The 25,838-nt window shown below is 43.6% G+C and overlaps 1 protein-coding gene across 9 annotated transcripts in view; it reads right to left on the minus strand.

Moving 5' to 3' along the window:
* ARHGAP12 (Rho GTPase activating protein 12) overlaps positions 1–25,838 on the minus strand; it is a 1,910,410-nt gene that overhangs the window by 17,167 nt on the left and 1,867,405 nt on the right. For all 9 annotated transcript variants that reach the window (XM_044066697.1, XM_044066699.1, XM_044066698.1 and 6 more), the window contains one exon: positions 18,957–19,062. In XM_044066697.1, the coding sequence (XP_043922632.1) occupies positions 18,957–19,062 (106 nt within the window). The remainder of the gene's footprint in view (positions 1–18,956; positions 19,063–25,838) is intronic.

Raw genomic sequence — 25,838 nt, forward strand, 5'->3', positions numbered from 1 at the left:
TATCATAAAGTAGCAGGAAGTATTCTAAGAACTAAACCAACACGGGATGGAAGAAGGAGATCCTTCCGATAAGGATGCCTGCAATTAGGGATACAAACAATAGGCAAGAGAGGGGTGGAATTTTTTGGAGAAAACTAGCAAAGGATCACCACCAAAAGGAGAAAAACTCAGTGGAAATATTCACTATTAAGCCAAAACAATCAGAGTCTCGCTCAGTGCAGCCTCACGGTTCCACAGCAATTTTATTAAGTACTCTAAATACACATAAATGCTCAACAAATGAGTACGTTTTCGTTTCAAACTTCTTCGGGTGCAAAACCCCATACAACAAACTCCTAGTCCTTTTATACCTAAGGTAACCAATCATGACAAGTGATGGAAATCCAATGAGTTCCATTACTGGTGACTATAGTACGCACAGTGAAAATATTTCTACACTTGTGGTCCACAGTACACTCAACAGGTTGAGGTTCTGTCGCCCTATTATACAACTATTGTTAAGGAAAGGTAACTACATAATATGAGGCAAAATAATGCTTAAGTATCCAAAAGTGCTGCCATTTTCAGCAATTGAAAACTGTTGCAGTCAGTAATAGTACATCCAGCCCAGGGGATTTAACTCGTGTCATTCACTACTCACTTAGCAAATCTGAGGCAATAAACAGCAAGTGCTTTAAAGTAACTTAAAATGCATCATTCTGCCACAGCTACATAGTAATTTTGTCTTTAAGGATAAGCAGAACATTTGAATTCATCAGTTCAACTAGCAGTTCTAAAGGGAGCACAACAATGTCTCTCTTCTTTCAACACAGACAAAATAATCACATAAAAGTAAAGCAACTCACTGCTGCTTTGTAATACAGTTTTGGATAAGCTTGTACACCTCCTTCAACAAAAATTAAAAAACGTACTTTTCTTCAGACAAATCAGAGGCTTCCTTAGGTCCAATACTCTAATAAATCCTTGATGCTAGTAGACAGCCTCCTTATTCCCAAAGATCAGTTCACATTATCCTATTAATCTGTGCCTCTCTGGAGTTCAGGCTCTCTCTTTTCTCAAACAGCAACCAAATTTATTAGTCTCTCTACCTCCTTTTTCGGGCTAGACTTCCATATACATATAATGCAACCCACACACAACACCCTACTCCTTTCTGGCCTACAATTCACAGCGAGGACTCATTGCCCACACGTTGTCCTTTTACTGCACAGCGCTCTCCTCCGCCCTCTTACCTTCTGATAATCGTTATGGTGCTGCTCTCTTCTTATACTCAGCACTTGCAACCACAGTTGCAAAGTTAACCTTTTCACAGCCAAAGCCAAATTCAGCTTTCACCTTTAATTGTCCTTTCCAACCTTAGACATACGCACTACCTCACAATCTGTAATGTCACTTACATTGCACTACCTCACAATCTGTAATGTCACTTACATACGCACTACCTCACAATCTGTAATGTCACTTACATACGCACTACCTCACAATCTGTAATATCACTTGCATACGCACTACCTCACAATCTGTAATGTCACTTACATACGCACTACCTCACAATCTGTAATGTCACTTACATACGCACTACCTCACAATCTGTAATGTCACTTACATACGCACTACCTCACAATCTGTAATATCACTTGCATACGCACTACCTCACAATCTGTAATGTCACTTACATACGCACTACCTCACAATCTGTAATGTCACTTACATACGCACTACCTCGCAATCTGTAATGTAACTTACATACGCACTACCTCACAATCTGTAATATCACTTACATATGCACTACCTCACAATCTGTAATGTCACTTACAAAAGCGCTACCTCACAATCTGTAATGTCACTTACATTAACTAACAAGGGAACACCTCTAATGGTTTAGATTCGGATGGAAAATTCCCCTTTGTATAGATACACAGGTAAAAATGGATGAATTAAGAGTTTGCAAAATGATGCAATAAGTGAAAAAACTGTTACACATTTTATTGCTTACCACAACGCAATTCTTCTTATTCATTTAAATTATTTAATGCATTGTATTACATTCTGAACAGATAGTTGTTGATGAATTACCAGGCTGACTGCTGATGTATGCAAACCAATAAATAGTGGCAGAAGACTATACAACTGACAAAGGTTTTAAAAGCTATATATTAACCTAATTGTTATGTGGATACAGGATGGTGAAACTTCCTATCATGTAGGCTTAGAGGTAGTTACTACACATACAGTCCAGCACAGCATTAAGGAGCCTAGCTCAAATTCCCAATTGCTTCAAACCACTAGCTGGTTAAGTGACATGGCCAAGGTCACAGTAGGCAAATGAAGCTGGAAAGAGTCAAACCCTAAACCCTTGGAACAGGAAACAGCTCATTAAAAAGTCAGCACTATACACCTCTGCACTAACTGACAGACATGAAATGAAGGTTGTCAGAAAAGCACTGTTTGCAATTAAGGCAACTAAACCCTATTTCAATGCAATTTCACTCTTCATATTTGGCGGAATTTTTATATCACTAGTGCCCGATAGTACATTGGCAGGGTATTCATTTGTGTTACCGATGACCCGAGTTTAAAATGGACTCAAGCAACCAGCAGGGCTGACCATGGGATAAGATGATGTGGCCAAATGCCAACCTTTCTATTATGGGGAGAGGGAGGCTTGTGGAACCCAGTGCCTGTGTGACCTCTGGTGGAGGCCATTCATCTCACAGTGAACTACCCTTAAAGTAGAATCCCCAGAGAAGATAGGGGGCCCGTCTAAAATCCAGCAATCAAGGGATCCAGGGATTGGTCAGGTACGAAAGCTGAGAGAACAGCCTCAGAGCTGTATAGCACCAGTGAGAGAATTAAAAAATCTGACGACAATGGATGTTGATTTGAATACGTATAATAGGCATAATGATAACAATTAATGGAATGTGTTTAGTTTCCCTCTCATAGGTTGGTACTAGGCTATCGGCCCTACAGCCTATACAAGCCTAGCCATAACAATTCCCTGGATATGTTTTCCCACAATATTTACTTCCCTGGACCCCTGTTTAGCAGGGTGACGGACGTGATCCCCGGGGTGAATTTACTATCTCTTATCCAATCGTCAAGGTTCCTTTTGAAGAGGGCCAAGGAGGCGCTCTGCTTGACATGTATGGGCAGTCTATTCCGAGTATGGGGAGTCTCTGGATCAGGAACCTATCCCTCCCAGCATGTTTTGTTCATTGTGATGACAAAGTTTAGATCCCTGGAGAGTGTGGCTCTGAGGGATTGGGATTTCTTTAAGTGGAGCATGTCCAACAGCTCAGGGTTTGACATGGCCTAGTATGTTAAGCAGAGATCACCTCTGAGTAGACGATATGCCAGAGTTTAGCTGGAGTTTATTTAGACGGTCAGCACAGGGCATCTGCTTTAGGCCTGTGATTCTTTAGTGAGGTATTTCTGCGGCCTTTCCAGCTGCTGCAGATGTCTTATGAGGTACATACCAAACGGGGCGTTGTACTCTATAATGGGTCTAATGAGGAATGAGTACAGTGGGACAATGACCTCCTTTTTTCCTGATGAAAAGCCCTTAGTGATGAGGTATGCCACATAGAAGGATTTCCTGACTGTTGTGGCGATGTGGTTATCGAAGGTGAGACCACTGTCCACCTGTGTCCCTAAGTCTCTCATCACACTTTCAAGTGTTTAGTGTACTACCACCTATGTGGTAATTCATGGGCACATGTTTTTTCCCAAAGGGGATAACTATACATTTCTTGGCATTAAGCTTGAGCCCATGGCTCTGGTACCAAGCAGCTGTTTCTGTAAGGCCCTTTTGTAGAATATCCACATAATTTGGGGATTCAATAATGGTTCCCAGTTTGCAGTCATCTACGAAATTTGTTAGCCAGAGTCCCTTAGTGTTGGTCTGTACTTCAGAGAAGTAGATGCCAAACAAGAGTGGTCCCAGGACTGAACCCTGAGGTACTCCACTTGTCTGGAGCTGGATTTGGAGTTGGCTGCTTTTACAGTCTGGGGTCTGTCAGTAAGCCAGTTGGCAACCCATCGAGTGACATAGGGATTTATGCCCAGCTTAGTAAGTTTATCTATGATTCCAGACTAGGGGATGGTGTCGAGGGGCCTTTGCGAGTTCCAGATAGGGTGTGTGGACCACCTTACCCTTGTCCACAGCTCTGGTGACTGATTTGAAGAAGTCAATCAGGTTCAGGAGACAAGATCAGCCCTTCACGAACCTAAATTGGGTGGGGTCCAGTGTTTGAAGGTTGCCAATGTCTTTGTTTATAAGTTCCATGATAATGCGTTCCATGACCTTGCAGATCAGGCTCGTCAGACTGATGGGACAGTAGTTCCTGAGATCCAAGGTGGATCCCCCCTTGTGGAGTGGGATAACTGTAGCTGTGTGCCTCTCAATGGGCACAAAGCCTGAGGTGAGGCTATGATTAAACATGACACTTAGGTGAGGTGCCAGTTCATTTTGTAGTTCATGTAGTACATAGCCCAGGATGTCATCTGGTCCCATGGATGCTGTATTCTTACCTTTGGAGAGTGTGGTTTCTACCTGTGTGGCCGTGATTACCGGAATTTGGCAATCTTTTGGTATTGAGACGGGCCCTTTAGGGGGTGAGAGGGGGGTGAAGTTGGTATTGAATCGATCTGCCATGATATTGGCAATATCCTTGGGATCAGTAAACCTAATGTCATTTTGTTGTAGCTCAGAGCAGATCTGAGCATTGCCATTTAGATTCTTGACATAGCTGTAGAATGCCTTGTGGTTGTCTTTGGAATCTTTGGCAATTTTATTTTTGTAACTAGCTTTGGATGATTTTATGAGGAATCTCAGCTTCTTACTGAGGCTGGTAAGGGAGTTTGTTGCATCCTGGAATTTTCCTCTTTTCTGCAACAGTTTCTTTATTTTACATATCCTAGTTTCATACATATTCACAGGTTCATAGGTAGATACTAGGCTATCTGCCCTAAGGCATTTATAAGCCTAGCCAGAGTGTATTTGGCTTCCACCGCCCTATTAGATTAGCCTACTGTGTCTCTGTAAAGTAGGTCACAGAAGGTACCCTTTTAAGATTAGTTTACTGTGCCTCTGTCTAGCAGGGACACAGAAGAGATCCCACGGGTGAATTTGCGATTTCCCATCCACGCATCAAGATTTTGCTTGAAAAGGGTGAGCGAGGGGCTATGTCTAACATAAATTGGGATTTTATTCCAGCGTGAGGGGAGCCTCTGGGAAATTAATCTGTCCCTCCAGCATGTCCTATTTATTTTTGTGCTGAGGTTTAGGTCCCTGGAGCGTGTAGCTCTAAGGGACTTGGATTTTTTGAGGTGGAGCATGTCCATTAATTCTGGGTTTGACATGGCTTTGTACGTCAGGCATAGATCACCTCTGAGTAGGCAATAAGCAACTAAGTAGAGCTGGAGTTTCTTTAGTCGAGCTGCATAGGACATCTGTTTGTAGCCCATGATCCTCGAGCTGCATAGGACATCTGTTTGTAGCCCATGATCCTCTTGGTGAAGTACTTTTGGGGTCTCCCCAGTTGCTGCAGGTGTCAGGTAAGGTACATCCCAAAAGGGGCATTGTATTCAATTATGGGCCTGACGAGTGACGAGCAGAGGGACACAATGACCTCTCTTGATCTAGATGCGAACCCTTTCATGATAAGGTGGGCTATATAGAAGGTCTTTCTAACCACTTTCGCAACGTGATTATCAAAGCAGAGATTACTATCTATGTTGGTCCCCAAATCTCCAATTACTTCTTCCTTACTTAATGGATTACCACCTATGTGGTAATTTGTGGACACCTTGTTTTTCCCAAAGGGGATGACTATGCACTTTTTAGCATTTAGCTTGAGGCCGTGGCTCTGGCACCAAACATCCGTCTCTGTGAGACCCTTTTGGAAGATGCTTGTGTCAGCTGGAGATTCGATTATGGCCCCGAGTTTGCAGTCATCTGCGAACTTTGTCAACCATAACCCCCCCGTGTTAGCCTGAACCTCAGAGAAGTATATACCGAACAAGAGAGATCCCAGAACTGAGCCCTGTGGGACGCCACTTGTAACTGGTTTGGATTCGGACATGGCACCTGCGATTCTGACCATGTGGGTTCTATCTCTGAGCCAGTTTGCAACCCATCTTGTGATATAGGAGTTGATATTTAAGCTGGTAAGCTTATTTATGATGCCAGAGTGGGGTATTGTGTCGAAGGCTTTTGCGAGGTCCAGGTAGGCTGTGTGGACTACCTTGCCCTCATCTATGGCTTTGGTAACTGTTTCAAAGAAATCAACTAGGTTTAAGAGGCAAGATCTGCCCTTAACAAAGCCGAATTGGGTAGGGTCCAGTGTCTGGAGGCTCCCAATGTCTTTGTTTATGAGTTCCATGATAATACGCTCCATAGCTTTACAGACCAGACTAGTCAGGCTTATGGGGCGATAGTTTCCGGGGTCCGCTGTGGCACCACCTTTGTGGAGTGGGACTACTGTAGCAGTACGCCATTCTTTGGGTACATATCCTGTAGTAAGGCTAAGTTTGAACAGTGACTTAATGTGAGGGTTCAGTTCTTCTTGGAGCTCGTGTAAGACACAGCCTGGGACACCGTCCGGTCCCATAAATGCTGTGTTTTTTGCTTTGGAGAGGGCAGCTTTCACCTGTGCATCTGTGATGTCAGGGAGGTTACATTCAGTTGGGATAGGCATTTGCTCCTTTGGGGGGGAAGAGGGGGGAGAAGTTTGCGCTGAATCTGTCTTCCATATCTGGGAGTTTCCGCCCATGTTCCTGACATAACTAAAGAAGGCCTTGTGATTATCTTTAGTGTCTAGGCCAATTTTTCTTTTGAAACTGGCCTTTGATGTTTTTATGAGGATTCGAAGTTTCTTGCTAATACTGATCAGAGATGCCTTCCCTTTTTGGGATTTTGCTCTGTCATGTAGTAGCGTCCTCCTTCTGTTGTATGGCTTATTTATGGCCAGGGTTCACCAGACCAGTCTCCTGTTTTTGGAGGAGTGAGTCTTGGTTTTATTTGGGTAGCACGATCCATGCATTCCTGCAGGTGCTCATAGAATGCATTTATAAAGGATTCTGCGGATTGGGCTGTATTATCCTCTGGCCCAGGGGCTTTGAAGGATTCCACCTCAGTCTTGAGAAGTGCAAAGTTGGCTTTTGAGAAATTCTTTACAGTGATTTCCTTGGCTGGGGGTGGGGACGGAATATGGATGTCCAGGGAAATGTGTTTATGGTCTGATCTTACCAATGAGGGGTTTACCTCTGGTGTGGAACATAGAGTCTCCATGTTGGTGATGACCAGGTCCAATATGTTGTTCCCTCTTGTGGGAGTGGTGACCAGTTGTTCCATTGCGTTAGAGTTTATAAATTCAAGGAACCGTTGGGCGAGGGTGTTTGGGCTTAAGTAGTTTTCACAGTCAAGGTTTGGGTAGTTGAAGTCACCCAATAACATAGTGTTTGGAGAGACCTTCATATTCTCCAGTGTTCTCAGGAATGCCAAGTGGGGTTCCTGTAATAGGGAGGGTGTTCTGTAGCAGGCTACAAACTGAAAGGCAGTTTTGCCCGCTGTTAGTTGCACATGGATGGTTTCCGATGCTTCGTGCAGTGCCACTAACCTGGAGGTGTAGGTATCTTTGATGAATATAGATACGCCCCCTCCTTTTGTGCTTCGATTCGAGTTTTGGGGCCGAAACGCATGGTATGAGTTATAACCTGGTAGTGCTGGGGTGCTCTCAGGAGCGTTGAACCAGGTTTCTGTTACTGCACAGACATCGATTTTCTCCATACTGAGGAGAGCCTCGAGTGCGTGCATCTTGAGGTTTAGACTTCTGGCATTGAGTAGCATTACCTTTAGTTTTTTTATCCTTGGGTTGTCTATGGAGGTGGGTTTGTCCTTTCAGCCTTGCCTAAAAAGGCACTATGGGGGTGGCAAGAGCCTTGGCCAGTATACGAAAGCCTAAGGGTGACAGGTGCAAGCCGTCCCTAGCCAAGCAACGTTGCTTGTCAAGCATGTCGTCCCAGGCTGACAGACACTGGATCCCCTTTGAATGACACCAATACTTTAGCCAATTGTTGAAACTGATCATTTTGTCTTTATACTGTGGCATCATTCTTGGTGAGGGCAAGATGCTACTCAAGGTCAGGGTCATACCAGCCTGGGCTACATGGTCAGAGAGCTCCTCTATGTCTCTTTTCATGTAGTCCAGGGAGGTACATCTCAGGTCATTCACACCAGCATGGACAATGACGGAGTCATACCTGTACTTGCTTTGGAGTGACCTGAGTGCTTGCATTATGTGGCGGATCCTGGCACCCAACAGGCAGCTTACAGTGACCTTCTCTTTGTTCAGTCTGGTGAGCGGGATGTCAGTGTGCCGGACAATAGAGTCCCCTATAACAAGTGTATTTGGTGTGTTGTTTGGCCTTAAGGGCTGTGACTGTGAGGCACACTGACTTTGTGAGATATGTGATTCGTGGGTATTGAGGGGTGGCTGTTGCTTGGATATCTGCTTAGGAGGTCTTTGCTGTTTAGGCAGATTTTTATTTAGAGCCTTCGAGTATGTTTTTGTGTGTTTATGTGTTGGGTATGCAGATGCAATAGGTCTATGTGAGACTGGATTTGTGATGTGGGTGGTTACCTTTTCCTCCTGACTGACTGTGCCAGTCTTGGGTTGAGAGAGCTCTGCCTCCAGTTTGGCTGTGTAACTGCATCTCTCACATGTATTAGAGTTTGTTGGAAGGAGGAGAGGGTTGTCTGTGTACACAAGGCAATTGTAACATTGCCTCAAAATTCCCAGATTCACCAGCTGGACTGGACAGTAACCTTGAAACTGATCCTTGGACATACCAGATTAATATAGGGAACTGTTTTTTTACTGATCAGATTAGGGAAGGGAACTGATTTTTCACTTGATCAGGAAGGACCAATCGGGAGCCTAATACTTATGAGAAGTCAAGGAGGGTGTAGTGCTTTAGTTAGTTAGTGTTTCCTTATAAGAGCTGAGCAAGTGCAGGATTTTAGAAAGAGAAGAGAGTGATTACTTTGAGAGTTTGAACAGTTCTAAGGGAAAAAGTGAAGAGCAGACTTTGTGGAGCCTGGAATAGTTTAAACCTGTTTAGGCGGCGCTGCCCGATGCTGCTCAGTGCGCAAAACCATGCAAAAAGAGAGTTGTAGGGTTTTAAGAGAGAGATCAAGGAGTTTAGAATTGACCCAAAATGGCCAATAAACCTACAGCTTCTAGGTAGTAACCACTCCTCCAGGGACAGGCAGGCTGTTCAGTGTTAACCACTCCCACTGGTGAACACAGAGACTTCCCTTTAGCCCAAGTAAGCACTGGCCTTCTAGAAACTTCCAAACAGTTCAGAACAGCAAATCTGTAACTGAACTTTCTTAACTTTCAGAAAGTGGGAAAAAAGCAAGATTTTTTTTTTTTTTTCTTTTTGTTGTAGTTTAAAGGTAGCAGAGATACACAAGCAGCAAAATAATCACAACAGTGCAATAAATGACCCCACACTCGAGTGCTAGGCCAAAATCAGGTAAAATGCAGTTTTTAGAGAAAAAAACGATTTTAAATTAAGAGCAACACAGGAAATGCAGTAAACAGGTTCTACATGTGTTCCAAGTACTGTTACTGTTACAGATATAAACTTTAGCAAGCCAGAAAATGCCAAAACGTAGGCGGCAAAGCAGTAAAACTTAACAAGAAATCAGAAGAAAATGCTTAACATCACAAAAGTGGCTCCTTTTCTTCTCTCAGCGTTTTCTCCCCTTGGTAGGTGCTTCAGCAACAACTAGCAAGCCTGAATTTAGTCTTACGGCCATTTATGCCTGGCAGTAATTTTCATCAAGCCACACCTCCTTTATACAGGAGGACCATACCAGTCAATCCTGGAGTAAATTTGTGAATACCTATCCAGTTATCAAGGTTATGTTTAAAGAAAATGGAGTGTGTTGCACTACTTAACATGCAAAGATAGTTTACTTCAGAGGTTTTTGGAGGCGCCAAGTTATAAAACTAGCTCTCCACAATATTACTGATCTATTGATGAAGATTTAGGTCCTTGTTCTTAGCACTGGAAGAGCCACTGAACTTTAAGAGCTACAGGAGATCCAAGGCAACCAGGTCTCAAGGCACAGTAAGTTAGACTAACATAGTAAGATAGATGTCTTCCCTCAAAAGCCTGTATAAAGGAAAAGTGCTGCCAACCTCTCTCTCAGGGACTTTAGGCCCATGATTCCTTTGGTTAGGAACCTTTGGGGTCTTTCTAATTGTTTGACTTGTCTAAGGGAAGTACATACCGAATAGGGCACTGCACTCCATTTCTGGTCTGATCAATTTTGAGTGTAAGAGAGTACTTATTTCTAAGTCTTGAAGATCCTCCCTTTGCAATAAAAAGAATTTCCTGTCAACCATTGTCGAGAGAGAGGGTATTATCAAATCCAAGTTCCTAGATCCCTGACTCCATTTTCATTTTGCACTGGCATGTTAACTATACAGTATGATGTGACAATACCACACTTTTGTATTTACCTTGAGCTTATCAAGAGTTTATCAAAGAGGGTTCATGCTGGATGCTGAATGTCAGTGGGTAACCTAACAATTCCCAGTTTGCAGTCATCTGCAAACTTTTGTTAGGCAGAAGTCTTGGGTCTTTACTTGGAGATATGAGATGTAAATGCCAAAAAAGGAAAGGTCCAAGCATTCAGCCTTGATGGATTCTGCTGGTCACTTTCATACATTCTGATTCACTAATTTACATTTTGCACTGTCTAGGTTCTGTCTTTCAGCCAGTTTGCCATTCATCTTACCACATATGGGTTGATTCTTAACGTATTTTGCTTCTGTATGATGCCAGGATTTAGTGCAAGGACAGTCAACTCAACACTACTTGGATGGGTGGGCACTCAGTATTCTGGACCAATGGATTACAATGGGAGTTTCTGGATTCAAAAATGACAGCTCAATTTATAGCTTTCCCTTATTGGTTTTTTTTTTTTACAACTACCCTTTCCCTCCATGAGCAACAACTGTTTCTACTCTCTCATTTAACATATCAGTACTTTTAATTTCTTTTTTATTTTAACTTATTTATCATAGTTTTGAATCATTTTTTCTTCATTATCAATTCCAAGTCTTAGGTCTGCTTACTAGATTCATTATTTTACCTTACTACTTTACTTTACTGACCACTACTTCCACAAGCCTACAGTGGACTACATCACTGCAAAAATTAGGATCAAACTGTTGGATCTTTCCCCTTCTTTCTACACTAAGAGTCCAGACCTGTCATACATACCTACGAAAATGCACATTTTGGTCCAAATATCATACATACCTGCAAATGATGTGCATATCCTAGTCATCACTCCCTACTGGAAACTCCTAGGGCTGAAGTTATGGCCTACCACAGTGTGTTGCAGTACTTAACCATGGGATAAAACATCATGTTAACAGGTCCGTCTCTATCTTGCATTAAGTACCTGTGGATCTCGCATGAATTCTTGGACAGCTAAGTCCAAGAATTCATGCGAGATCAGTGCTGAACTTTAATGATACAATACCTGTCACGTCTTGGACTTAACTATCTAACTTGTTGCAGCACTCAGTCTATGCAATCATCACAGAAACCTAGCTTGGGTCCTCTTCTTGAGGCTCTTCTTCATGCCGATGCATCAAGATGTGAGATGGGGCTATGATCATCTATCATATAATTACTGAAATGAAGATCAGATCTACATACACCAACAATGAATTTGCAATGGGTAAAGGAGCAAACTGTGGGTGTCTCATAGGTTCATAGCTTGGTACTAGGCTATCGGCCCTAGGGCCTATACAAGCCTAGCCAGAATAATTCCCTGGATATTTCTTCCCACAATATTTACTTCCCTGGACCCCTGTCTAGCAGGGTAACTGACGTGATCTCCGGGGTGAATTTACTATCTCCCATCCAATCATCCAGGTTCCTTTTGAAGACAGCCAAAGAGGAGCTCTGCTTGACATGTATGGGCAGTCTATTACAGAGTCTGGGGAGTCTCCGGGTTAGGAAACTATCCCTCCAGCATATTTTGTTTATTGTGATGACAAGGTTTAGATCCCTGGAGCATGTGGCTCTGAGGGATTGGGATTTCTTTAAGTGGAGCATTTCCAACAGCTCTAGGTTTGACATGGCCTTGTATGTTAAGCAGAGATCGATATGCCACAGAGTATAGCTGGAGTTTTTTTTAGAAAGTCAGCATAGGGCATCTGCTTTAGGCCTGTGCTTCTTTTAGTGAGGTACTTCTGCAACCTTTCCAGTTGTTGCAGATGTCTTGAGAGGTACATACCAAACGAAGCATTGCATTCTATAATGGGTCTAACGAGGGATGAGTACAGTGGGACAATGACCTCCTTTTTTCTGGATGAAAAGCCCTTAGTGATGAGGTGTGCCACATAGAAGGATTTTCTGACTGTTGTGGTGATGTGGTTATCGAGAGAAGACCACTGTCCACCTGTGTCCCTAAGTCTCTTATCACACTTTCAGTGTTTAGTGTACTGCCACCTATGTGGTAATTCACTGGTACATGCTTTTTCCCCAAAGGGGATAACTATACATTTCTTAGCATTGAGCTTGTGCCCATGGTTCTGGCACCAAGCATCTGTTTCTGTAAGGCCCTTTTGTAGAATATCTACATAATTTGGGGAGTCAATAATGGCTCCCAGTTTGCAGTCATCTGCAAACTTTGTTAGCCAGAGTCCCTTAGTGTTGGCTTTTACAGTCTGGGTTCTGTCAGTAAGCCAGTTGGCAACCCATCGAATGATGTAGGGATTAATGCCCAGCTTAGTATGTTTATCTATGATTCCAGAGTGGGAGATGGTGTTGAAGGCCTTACCCTCCTTACCCTCCGTCCACAGCTCTGGAGACTGATTCAGAGAAGTTAATGAGGTTTAGGAGACAAGATCGCCCTTCACAAACCCAAACTGGGTGGGGTCCAGTGTTTGAAGGTTGCCAATGTCTTTGTTTATAAGTTCCATGATAATACATTCCATGGCCTTGCAGATCAGGCTCGTCAGACTGATGGGGCAGTAATTCCCAGGATCCAAGGTGAATCCCCCCTTGTGGAGTGGAATATCTGTAGCTCTGCGCCACTCAATGGGCACAAAGCCTGAGGTGAGGCTATGATTAAAATGACACTTATGTGAGGTACCAGTTCATTTTGTAGTTCATGTAGCACACAGCCCATGATGTTGTCTGGTCCCATTGCTGCTGTATTCTTAGCTTTGGATAGTGCGGTTTTTACCTGTGTGACTGTTATTACCAGAATCTGGCAATCTTTCGGTATTGAGTTAGGCCCTTTAGGTGGCAAGATGGGGGTGAAGTTGGCACTGAATCAATCTGCCAGGATATTGACAATATCATTGGGATCAGTATATTTAATGCCATTCTGTTGTAGCTCAGAGTAGATCTGAGCATTGCCATTTAGATTCTTGACATAGCTATAGAATGTCTTGTGGTTGTCTTTGGAATATTTGGCAATTTTATGAGGGATCTCAGCTTCTTAATGAGGCTGTTAAGGGAGTTTTTTGCATCCTGGGATTTTCCTCTTTTCTGCAACAGTTTTTTCCTTTAATGTTAAAGTTTGTTTATGGCAGGGGACCACCAGATTGGCTTCCTTTTTTGGAGGAGAGTGTCTTGGTTCTATTTGGGATGGCACGATTCATGCACGAGTGGATGGCTGGTACAGTGCCTTAGTGCAGGATTCAGCAGTTGAACTTTCAGTTTCCGTCTGCATGGGTGTCATGAAGTTTGCCACTTCTGACTTGAGTAGCATGAAGTTGGCTTTGGAGACATTTTTTTTATGGAGGTTTCCTTACTGGGGGGTCGGGGAGGGATGTGGATGTCAAGGGTCAGACCTGACCAACGAGGGGGTGACCACAGGTGTGGAGCATCAATTTCCCATGTTGGTAATGACCAGGTCTAGGATATTAGAGCCCCTGGTGGGACTATGGATTAGTTGATCCAGGGCATTGGAATTTATGAATTCCAAGAACCGCTGGGCAAAGGTGTTGGTACACGAGTAGTTTTCCCAGTTAATGGCAGGTTAGTTGAAATCACCCAGTATTAGGGTGTTTGGTTGCATCTTAATATTTTCCAGTATGTTTAGAAAGGTGCAGTGAGAATCTTGGGGCATGGTGGGGAATCTGTAGCAAGCTACAATTTGGATCGCAGTCTTACCTAGTGTTAGTTGCACCTGAAAAATTTCAGACCCACTGTGTTGGGCAACTAGCCTGGTGGTGTGAATATCCTTGGTGAATATGGACACTCCTCCACCTTTAGTGTTTTGGTCCTGGTTTGGTGGCTGAAAAGTGTGGTAAGAGTTGTAGCCTGGTATTGCAGGGGTGCTTTCCGGAGCCTTGAACCAGGTCTCAGTTACTGCACAGATATCGATTTTCTCCATTTTTAGGAGTGCCTCATGAGAGTGCATTTTGAGGTTTAGACTTCTAGCATTGAGTAGCATTACCTTCAGATATTGCATGCTTGTGCCTGTTACAGTGGTGGTTTTGTTCTTTGAACTTTGCCTAAAAAGGCACTATAAGGGGGCAAGAGCCTTAGCCAGTAACCTGAATCCCAGGGGTGACAGGTGCAGACCATCTCTGGCAAAGCACTGTGGTCTGTCGATCATGTCGTCCCAGGCAGATACTAGATCCCCTTTGAATGACACCAGAAGCTTAGCCAATTGTTGAATTCAATCATTTTGTCCTTATACTGTGGTATCATTCTGGGCGAAGGCAGGATGCTACTCAGGGCTAGGGTCATACCTGCCTGGGCCACATGACCCGAGAGCTCTTCCATGTCTCTCTTCGTGTAGTCCAGGGAGGTAAGTCTCAAGTCATTCACTCCAACATGGACAATAACAGTATATTGAGAAGAATGGTATGGCAGACAAAGATGCTAATCCTACCTACAAACAGGCCTGCAGCAATGTGGCCTTCACTCATACTGCAGTAAATAGTGCCAGTGGCTGTTAAAAGGGCAGTAAATGTGCTCAAGCTATTTAAAAAAAACATGCTGTACATCACACAGTTGTTAATGTCCTTTAGCAGTTGTTTGTACAACAATTTTTCTAGTATTTTAGTAATAGGGCTGAAAGTTAAGATGGGCCCACAATCCTTCAAAGCCTTGGTAGAAGAGGCTTTGAAAGCAGAAGAGACAATAGCAGGTTTGCATCTAGATTACTACAACTCCCTTTCCTTGTGGCCTCTCTCCCAGCAGTGTGCAGATATTCCTTCGGGACATTGTCACCTCAGTGAAGATCTACCAGGTGGCTCCTTTGATGAGACGGTGAGGAGTCAGTAACTAAGAATTCCTGTGCATTATGACAGGGTTTAGGTTTACGCAGGTCATTACCTTTGCTTCCCACAGATCCAAGCATACTCTGCACTTTGGTCTTCCAACATCCTACTATGAGTAATGCCTTGGTAGTCTAACCTATCCATTGGTCAGATCAAGTTTTATCACTCAATTCATGGTTAATAAACCCTGGGTGGTGCCCCAGACCTGATTTAATTCAATAGAACAGGCTTGTTCTAATCTCAAAGGTTTGCTTGAGCAGTTTCATAACTGTAGGCCAGATTTGCTAGTGGTAGTCTATAATTAGGCCCTTACTTCCTCACTTGACATTTTAGCTCCAAGCTGAGCACAATTAGTCCACCTAGTTCTATACGAGATGTGAATTGACTAAGTTCTGAAACTCAGGACTGGCAGAAGAATCAAATATAAGTGGGCTCACTCATCTGCTCAAGGACAAGCTTGCTCCAGACAACCATCGGTATACCATGAGGAGATCTACAGGAAAATGTCTAAGTACTTGTACACAGAGATCTCTGCAAAGGCAAAATAACCAGCTTCATACTTCTGGGTGATGCAAAGGCTATGGAGTCCACTTATTTAACATACCAGAAGGCTTTATCCAGTACTGAAGTCAGTGCTTGGTTTAAACAAAGCTTGTCCTGATCAGAGCACGGGTCCTTGCAGGTGGTCATCATGGTCAAGTAATTTGTCTTAGAAAGATGTGACTTTGAATTGCTATGAATTTCTTATCCTAGATTATGACGACTTACGCTCTTATTTCCAGAATGCATACTGTTTGTGGGCTGGATCCTTGTTCAACCAATCTTGTTCTTGCTTGTCTAGATGTATTAGATCAAGCCATATACCAGATCATCTTTGTTTCTCTTAAAGATGGACTATATCTAACTTCATTAAAATAGGTCTTGATTCTTCAAGTCTGCAGAAGGCAAGCTTACAGCACAACAATCTGGATAACTACCAGCCTATCTTAAATCTTCCCTTTGTCAGTAAAGCATTTCTGGGAAAGTAATGCACTTAAACTAGGATACTATTTCATAACTTAGTACAAGGCTAATTGCCCTTGTGAGCAATTTTAAGCCTAGCCAATTATCTCATCTGAGAACCAAACCCTGCACCTTGTGACTCTAAGGCAAACACCGTAAACATTATGCCAAGTCCACTTGAGAAAAGGCCATCCAAAATACCAGTGTAGTCTGGTTTCTGAAAAGACTTAGCACTGAGACAGCCTTCTTTAAGACCTTGAACTGTCTTCTTATGGCAAGGAATCAACATCATTACTTCATCCTAATCCTACTCAGCCTCTTCCTCCTTTGACAGTGTCAACCACTCTCTCTTACTTACTCAGCTACAGCATTACTGCGGCATCACTAGTGCAGTCTTGCACTGGTTTGCCACCTACCTCTTCTGACAAATGCAAAAGGTAGACTTGGGAATGAATTCTTCTTATTATTCTTGACTGTTATGCTCCACAATTTCACTCTCAGACAAATACTGTTCTCAGTGCACGTGCTACCTTTGGGAGACATTACTTAAACAAGAAGTTTGCAATATCTCTGCTATGCTGACAATATGCAGCTTTACTTTTCCTTCCTTTAGGCGTCTATTTCAGCAGTTAACCATTTAACCAGAGACTCTGAATGCATCCATCAATGAATGGCTGCTAACTATGCATCACCTCCAAGATGGCAGCAAAGGTCAGTTACACCACTGAGAGATTCTCTAACACTAATTTCATCTCCCAAGACCCCCTACAGTAAAGACAAACTGCAATTTGAGTCAAAGGTGCATACCTAGGATGTACTCGGTGAAAATAAATTGAAGAAAAAACACCCGGATCTCAGCTGTTAGAAAATCCTCTTCTGTCTTAGGAACATTATTCTTATCAAGCATCTTGACATTTTAGATCTCATTACTTTAATGCATGCTTTAGTGGCCCCCTTCTTGCATTACTGTAACTCTCTGCATCTGGATTCAGAGCTTGATTGTGTGCAGACTATCCAAAATCCAACAGCCTGGCTACTTGCAAGTGTCTAAGTCCCACCATATTACACTGTTTCTACAGGGACTTTACTGTCTTTCATTCAAGCAGGCCACAATCTAAAAAGTTCTAACCCTTCTTTGTTTAGCCTTTAATGGCCTAGGCTGTCATCCCCAAACGCATGATATGTTGACCTGGCACAAGCTGACTTGGTCCCTGCATTCGGCCTCACAGGATGTCATTAATGACTCCAGATGCAAATCTCAAATTCTCCAAAGAGTTTGGACATTTGCACAAAAAGGACTATATCTCTGTAACTCACTACCTTGGGTGTCTAACAGTCTCCATTGACAGATGGTTGCAATCAGTCTTTGAAAATGCACATATTTTACATAACTCGTGTCTCTTCTGAATGTTAGGATCTTGTTATTTATTGGATTCTACCTTTTATCAATGATGATGAACAAGACAAAGTAAATGTCATACAGATGTGCTGAGAAGGTGCATTACTAGCTAAGCTGTTGCATACCGATCTGAAATACATTCAGTTTTCCTATACTAGTTTTACCACATTCAGTGTCTCAGTGAACCAGAGAATATCATGGCCAGCAGTGTGCTTAAAGCATTAAAAATGGTACTCCATCACACACACACACACACACACACACACACACACACACACACACACACACACACACACACACACACACACACACACACCTTGGAAGACAGCTAATATTATGTGGAATGAAACTGCCGAATCTTGGGAAAACCCAGACAGAGAGAGGTCAGGGAAACACTTTACAAAAGGCACCCCACATTTGAATCAAACAGAACCACCATGTACTGTGAGGAAGGAAAATTAACTACTGCACCACTATGCCTTGTGATACAGAGTTCTGTAAATCACGACAAAAAAATACTTCTAAGTAGATTCACTCTTTGTACCTAAGGGAGATACGAGTTTTAAATAATACTGTTACCACAGTAAGACAGTTCTGCTGGAATAAGGAATAAAGCCCTGACTATGACCTAGGTGACGGAAGTATGGAGTTGGCACTGGTGGAGAAGAGGAATGATGAAGCTAAGCCAGCAAATTTCTTCTCAAGGGAAGGGTCAGGAAGCATGTGTCCATGTGCACTGTTGAAGTCATGGTGAAGGCTGGGGAATTTTAAGGAGCGTGTAGCCTACAAGGGAGAGGGCCAAATGAGTGCATTGCCCATCAAGGTGTGGACACATTGCTAAGGCCCATTACATGTCAATCCCTTGGATGCGACTCGGAATGAGCAGTAGAGGCTACAACAAAGTGAAAACCCCAGTCTGCCAGCAAACAGAAGGTGGTCCCCCAATTTCAGCTTGCTCAACTCTTGACACAAGAATGAATAGGCCAGAGGGGATAAATGGATTCGCAAAATGTCTGGGAGGCAGAACTTTATGGTCAACATGGGGAGAACATACAAAAGCAATACTGTAATAGCCAAGTACAGACAAATGCTATAAATTAAATGTTATGGAAGATTTCAGAATCTTTATGCTACTATTGCAATGTTTAAAGCAGGTAAAGCAAACACACAATTAACTTTCACTTCACCTTGCTTCAGCAAACTAGTGCTGTACTTACTTCTTCAGGTGTTTGAATAAGGCCTGCATTGTATCTTGGTTTGGCTTTGGCAACTGCTTTATTAGTTCCATTGTGGCACTGACTCGTTGTTTATAATCTGAAGTTTCTGAAAAATAAACATGCATGCTGTCTGATGAGTAATAAAGTACCAAAAAGTGGATGAGATTCTATAATAAATAAAATGTACATTTTTCAGGTATCATCACTTTATTTCAATAATACAAACAAACTTCAGCTTTTCGTATTCATCATTTCACATCATTATATTCCGAAAGCGTTCTTTCCAGAAGTCCAGCTACTAAATGTTGAGTAGACTTCTTCATCCGTTGAAAGGAGACATAATCATGGATACCTTTTGTCTGACTTGGATCTCTGCCCATCACAAACATACTCATATATTCAACTGCAAAATACTCAGAAAACAAAAAAACTTGTTATTCGCCTCCTCCTTGTTTGGACAGAACCAAACATTTGTTAAAGACAGCCTTAGGGACATGTAGTTTCCTCTGCTACTAAGAGAGAAGCCTTTCAAAGAACCTTCCTCTAGACCTGCTTATGCTCAAAGTCCTGCCCATCTGGGGAAGCTACAGCTAAGTGTTTAACAATCTGGACTTGCTCCAAAATTAAAGTAAATAGCAAAAACAGACATGCTATAGCCACGGGGAAGGGATCTCTAGCGGAACTGAATCCTTACGGACGGAAAGGGGCTACAGTCCTTGGATCTGCTACACTGATCATGATAATCTAATGGCCCTCAAGGGGTATGGTCTCATGATTCACACCACTAAAACTAGGTAGACTGAAATATAAAGTGTGCACATACATAAATCATTAAACCAGTCATTAAGTAAAACCTGGCCTCATCAGCATGCAGGTAATAAGCCCTGTGGTCTTGTGCTATGGGTTTACACCATTTTATTAGCTCTCCTATTACTTCTTAACTATTCTTATAAATACTGCTTTACCTATAACATCAAATGTACAAGTCTGAACAGCCTCATACGCAAAGCCATGGAATGAATTACCATGGAATTTATCAGGACATACTGAACCTCCAAACACTGGACCAGACTCAGTTTGGATTTGTCAAGGGCAGTTCATGCTTACTCAAACTGGTGGATTTTTTTGAAAAGATAACCAAAGCAAGGAATGAAAGCAAAATTGTGCACCCTGCATACCTCAACCTGGCCAAAGCTTTTGATACAATTCCCTACTCTGGCATATTAAAGTTAAATAAATTGGGAATAAACTCTTACGTCACTCACTGGATCGCCAACTGGCTCATACATAGGACACACACAATCAAAAAAGGAAGTTACCTTCACAGAGACTAGTGGAGTCCCCTAGGGTTCTGTTCTGGGACCTCTCCTGTTTGCCAGCATATGGAGAAGATACTTCCTCTCATAACAAGCAAATAACTCCAATATACAGACCACATAAGTGTGCATCATATCGCATTTCTAAGTACTGACATATCAAGATGCTTCAGTTTCTTTTCCAAAATTCATTTTCACTACATGCCACAGCAACCATACACCAAGCTTTTTAGACTGTGCTTCGCCTGAGCACCATACTAGGCTCTCTGTATGTTCAGTCACAGCAAAACCACCAGACTGACACAACAAAAAAAGCATCAGAACTGTTAAGAGAAACTACAGGACAGAGGGAGATGATAAAAGAGTTAAGGGGCAGTAAAGATGTCAATTAGCTACTGCTATTCTGAGTTCCTTACGTATCTGCAATGCAACATTACATCCTGTTCTTCTCCTTCCAGTACATATAATCTGTGGGTTGAATAGCAGGCTATACATTTGAAAGGGGGTGGAAGTTTCTAGCCAGCATACCTAGAATGACTACTACAGCAAAAACTGTCATTCCTTTAAAACAGCAGTCCAGTTTGGAAGATTTAGTAGAACTGTGGAAATATGACCAAGTCATCATGCAACAATAACTCTCACTGAGATTTTATTAAAAAAGAGCCACACCTGTGGTAGAAATGGACTGTAAAAAGTTCCCAGATCCATCTGTTGACAGACTCTCAACAAAATCCAAAACAAGTGGCTAGCCAGTTAGAAAGAGGATTTCTCAGCTAAGCCAGATTATTTGTTAAGGGTGAAGGAAACAAACATATGGCTTAATAATGTATTCAGCTCTGCAGCTATGAGCTTAGAGTTGTCTCTTACGGTTCATATTTTCCATGGGGTTCAGAAAATGGGTCTCGGACAATAACAAAGGGATCCTTCTAAAGTACAGTTGTGTACACTTACCATAAATGTAGATGTTCAAGTGTCTTCATTGTTGCAGTCATCACATTTGGTTAACCCTGCTGGGGTAGCCCTCAGCTGGCCTGAATACTACAGAGTTAGTATTTCTGCGTCAGTTGCTCTTGCTTAAAGACTGACGTCAGGTCATCAGGGGTATAAAAGGAAGGCAGCCAACGCCACTACATCAGTTTTTCTTGCCCTAACCGGTCAGGAGCCCCCAAAGTAGGAGGCCAGGCTCTGGTGACAAAAGGAGACCAACAATGAAGAAAGGTAACAAAAAGAAAAAAGGGGGAAGGAGGGAGGGAAACCAGGACTGCAACAATGAAGACACTCGAACATCTACATTTATGGTAAGTGTACACAACTGTACTATGTTCTTTGTGTTTCACTGTTGCAGTCATCACATCTGGGTTGATTCCCAAAGCTGAGGAAATGGGTGGAGGCAGTCAAGGAAGCTAAGGGCTGGCTAGCATGCCCTGCCAGACTGCAGAGGCAAAACCTGCTTTGGATTTAGAAAAGTGAGGCAGGTGGTAATGTTTGAAAAAGGTGTGAACAGATGTCCAGGTGGCAGCCTCCAGGATGTCCCTGGTGGGGACCCCTCTGAGGAATGCTGCAGAGGTGGAGGCTGCTCTGGTGGAGTGGGTCCTAACCCCCTTGTGGGGAGGCTAGCCATGCTGCTTGTAACAGAAATGGATGCAGTGTGCTATCCATTTAGAAATGGTATGCTTGGAGATGGCTTTGCTCTCTGCCCATGAAGCAAAGCTAACCAGCAGTTGATCAGATTTTCTGAATGGTTTAGTCCTGTCCAGACAGTATCTGCATGGTCTGTGCACATCTAGAGAATGCAGAATACTTTCCCCCTTGTTTTGAGGGTTAGGAAAGAAGGTGAGAAAATGGATGGACTGATTGAGAGCCACACTGGATACCACCTTGGGCATGACGGATGGATTAGTCCTGAGGGATACCCTGTCTGCATAGAAGATAATGAAAGGTTCCACTGCCATGAGTGCTTGCAGCTCAGAGACTCTTCTGGCTGAAGTGATGGCCAGGAGGAAGGCGGTCTTCCAGGAGAGAAATTTTAGCGCTGCAGAAGAAGCTGATTAGAATGGAGGCAGGGTGAGTTTTCCAAGACAAAGTTAAGGAGGTCCCATGCCATTGTTGGTGCCCTTCTGGGGGGGGGGGGCTCAAGTTGTTAGCCCCTCTGAGGAACTGCTTGATCAGAGGGTGTGAAAAAAGAGGCTGCTCAGGGGGAAAATGAGCAGAAATAGCAGAGGCGTGAATTTTTATAGAGGAGAAAATGAGACCACAGTGTAGTAGGTCAGCTAAGTAGTCCAGGATGAGAGGGATGGAGGGCTGTGCCATATTGGCTCCCTTAGCCTGGATGCAGGTGCAGAATCTTTTCATTTATCTGCATAAGACTTTCTGGTGCTAGGGCATCTGGCCTCTCGGATAACATCCAGAACCTGTTTACTGAGGAGGGTAGATTGGTCAGGGGTCAGGTCATAAGCCAAGCTGCCAAACTGAGTGTCTGCAATTGGGGGTGCATGAATTCCCCTGCTCTCTGGGTTAGGAGGTTGGGAACCTGAGGAATGTTCCATGGGGGCAATGGGGACAGGCTGCGCAGCAAGGGGTACCAGTGCTGTCTGGGCCAGTCTGGAGCTATGAGAATGGTCCTTGTTTTTTCTTCCCTTATTTTGATCAGTACATTGGGAATGAGAGGCAGGGGAGGAAACGCATAGACCGAGAGGTTTACCCAGGAGAAGGACAGGGTATCTACTTTCCATGCCATGCAGTGATGCTCCCTGGTGCAGAATTTGTTGAGCTGATGGCTTGTGTGGGAGGCAAACAGGTCAACCTCCAGGGTTCCCCATTTCTGAGTTATTAGTAAGAAGGTGTTTCTGTTGAACTGTCACTCGTGGGGGTCCAACAGTTTTCTGCTTAATTGGTCTGGCAGGGAGTTGAGAGAGCCTGGCAGGTATTGTGCTTCCAGGTGTAGATGCATGGAAGAGGTTGTGAACCAAAGGGTCATGGCCAGCCTGCACAGCGGGTAGGAGTGAGCCCCTCCCTGCTTGTTGAGGTACCACATCACTGTGGTGTTGTCTGTTTTGATAAGAGAGAAGGGGTTTGAAAGCTATCAAGGCCTGCTGCACAGCCATCATCTCTTTTAGACTGATGTGCAGGGGGAGTTGCTGGGGGTTCCATTAGCCCTGTATGCACCTACTGTCCAGGTGTGCACCCCAAGTGTAGTCTGATGGGTCTGTGGTGAGGGTCTGGGTGGTGGGGTGTGGGAAGAAGGACAGTCCCTTGTTGTGGGAGCAGGCTGTTGCCCACTAAAGAAATTCCTCCCTCAGGCAAGGAATAATAGGTAAAAGAGTTTCCAGATCTTGAGAGTGTTGACACCAAAGGCTCTTTAGGTACCACTGAAGTTTCCTCATATGCAGTCTGGCATATGGAATAAGGAGTATGCAAGATACTATGAACCCCAAGCCTTGCAGGATTTCCCTTGCAGAAAGCTGGGGCCTGGTGGCCAGTTGACAGAAGTAAGCTGATAGGAAACTTTGTTTCTCTGGTGTTAGGCATGCCATCTGGGATGCTGTGTCCAGACTTGCTCCCAGGAAGATTATCCTCTTGGTGGGTACCTGTTTGGATTTCTTTTCGTTGATTGTGTACCCTAAGGAGGTTATAGTAGGTCCTTTACAAAGGCCAGGTCTTTGAGCAGCTTTTCCTGGTGGTCTGCCTGAATAAGGCAGTTGTCTAAGTAGGGATAAATTTGAATATTTCTTTGTCTGCAAAAAGCAATGGCCAGAGCCAGGCATTTTGTGAAAACTCTGGAAGCAGTAGATAAGACAAAGGGAAGTGCAGAGAACTGAAAGTGCTGAGATCCTGCCCTGAAGCAAAGATATTTTCTGCAGGACTCCCTGATGGGAATGTGGAGGTAGGCCTCTTTTAGATCTAGAGTGACTAGCTAAGCATCCTTGGAGAGCATGGGTAGCAGCTGTTGGAGAGTGAGCATTTTGAATTTTGGAATCACCAGGAAGGTGTTTAGAATGGATAGATCGAGGATGGGGCACCAGGTGCCCTCCATTCTGGGTACCAGAAAAAGTCTGGAGTAGAAACCTTGGCCTCTCTGTTCTGCAGGAATGTGCTCTACTGTCCTCACAGAGAGGGGGGAAGGACTTGCTTTTGCGCCTCTCCTCACTGGTTTGGAGGTAGATCTGGGAACCCTTTTGGGGGTAAGTGAAGGTGGGCAGAGGGAGGGGGTGGGAGAGGGGAGTCATTGTGAGTTCTCACCATAAGGGGTGGCTTAGAACTCCCTGGTTTTGAAGTGGAGGTAATCCACTGCTTAGATCTCTGCATTCCCTGTGGCTGTTGTCTTGGGGGGGGGTCTGATTCCCTGGGGTCTGGGCTGGACTGGCTTAGTGGGAGCAGGAAAGGACCAGTGCTTGGTGGGACAATGCCTGCTGAACCTGGGTGACTGGGCCTGTAAGAAATCCTTCACTTTCTGCATAGATTTTGCTTTTTCTTCCATCTTTTTTTAAGACCTCTTCTGCCTTAGTGCCAAATAAGTTCTCTTTGTGCAAGGGGGCATCCAACAATTTAGATTGGACATGGTCTGGCAAGGGCTGTTCCTTAAGCCATGCATGCCTTCTAATGACAGATTCGGTGACTGCTGCCCTACAAGAAGCTTCTAGGGCATCAAAACCACAATGCAAGGTGTGTTTAGTTACTTGGCTTGCAGAATGCATTAACTCTTGTAACTCTTTAGATTCTGCACAAGCAGGAAAGGAAGACATTTTTTGTTTGAGGAATTCCAGGGTATGTTGCTGAAATTATAGCATATGGAACTGACAATTTAGTGCCCTGACAGCAAGAGTGGAAGTGTATATTTTTACCCCAATCTGTCTAGTGCTCGGGAATTATTGTCTGAGGGGTGGGTTTCTTAGCAGAGGTTGCTTTAATCCCTTTTGGCCCTTGAGAAATTACCTCAGGGTCAGCAGTAGGATTTTTAAAAAGAAATTTGTGTGAGTCAGGGGACTCTATAGTACCTGTCTGGTTTTCTGGGTGCAGGAGGGAGGGTGTCGGGAGTCAAGCTGGATTCCAGGAAAACATCCTCCACAACATCCAGGACTGGGGGGGTGGCCAAGGGTCTGTGCTGTGGAAGTTCTAAGAATTATCTGAGTCTCTTTTTAGACTGAGGGTAGTCCTGACTCTCCCATTGGAAATGCTCCCTTAAGGTATGAATGGTTTCCCTAAAGGAAACATCTTCTGAGGGAGAGGCGGAAGGGGTGGAATCCCCTGCATCAGAATTCTCATAAGTAGAGAGGGGTTGCATGTCTTCATATTCAGATGCATCAGAGTCATCTGACTCTTGTTCAGACAAAACTACAGGGGACAGATCTCTTTTCCTTTTGGACGGGGTAGCTTGGCTTCCCCTGATCAGCATGATAAGGTCTTCTGCCATTTTAAGCATATGAGACTGAAGCAAGGAAGCAGGTGCCTGAGATTGGGTCGTCGGTTTCTTGGGTATGGTTCATACCCTGGGCCTAAGAAACTCGGTCATTTTCGAAAGAACGGTAGTCACGAAAGAAGATGTCGGTTTGTGTTGAGAATCGGTAGG

This window comes from Protopterus annectens, chromosome 3.part1 (assembly GCF_019279795.1).
Source record: "Protopterus annectens isolate FY-2018-M chromosome 3.part1, PAN1.0, whole genome shotgun sequence".
Taxonomy (NCBI): Eukaryota; Metazoa; Chordata; order Ceratodontiformes; family Protopteridae; genus Protopterus; species Protopterus annectens.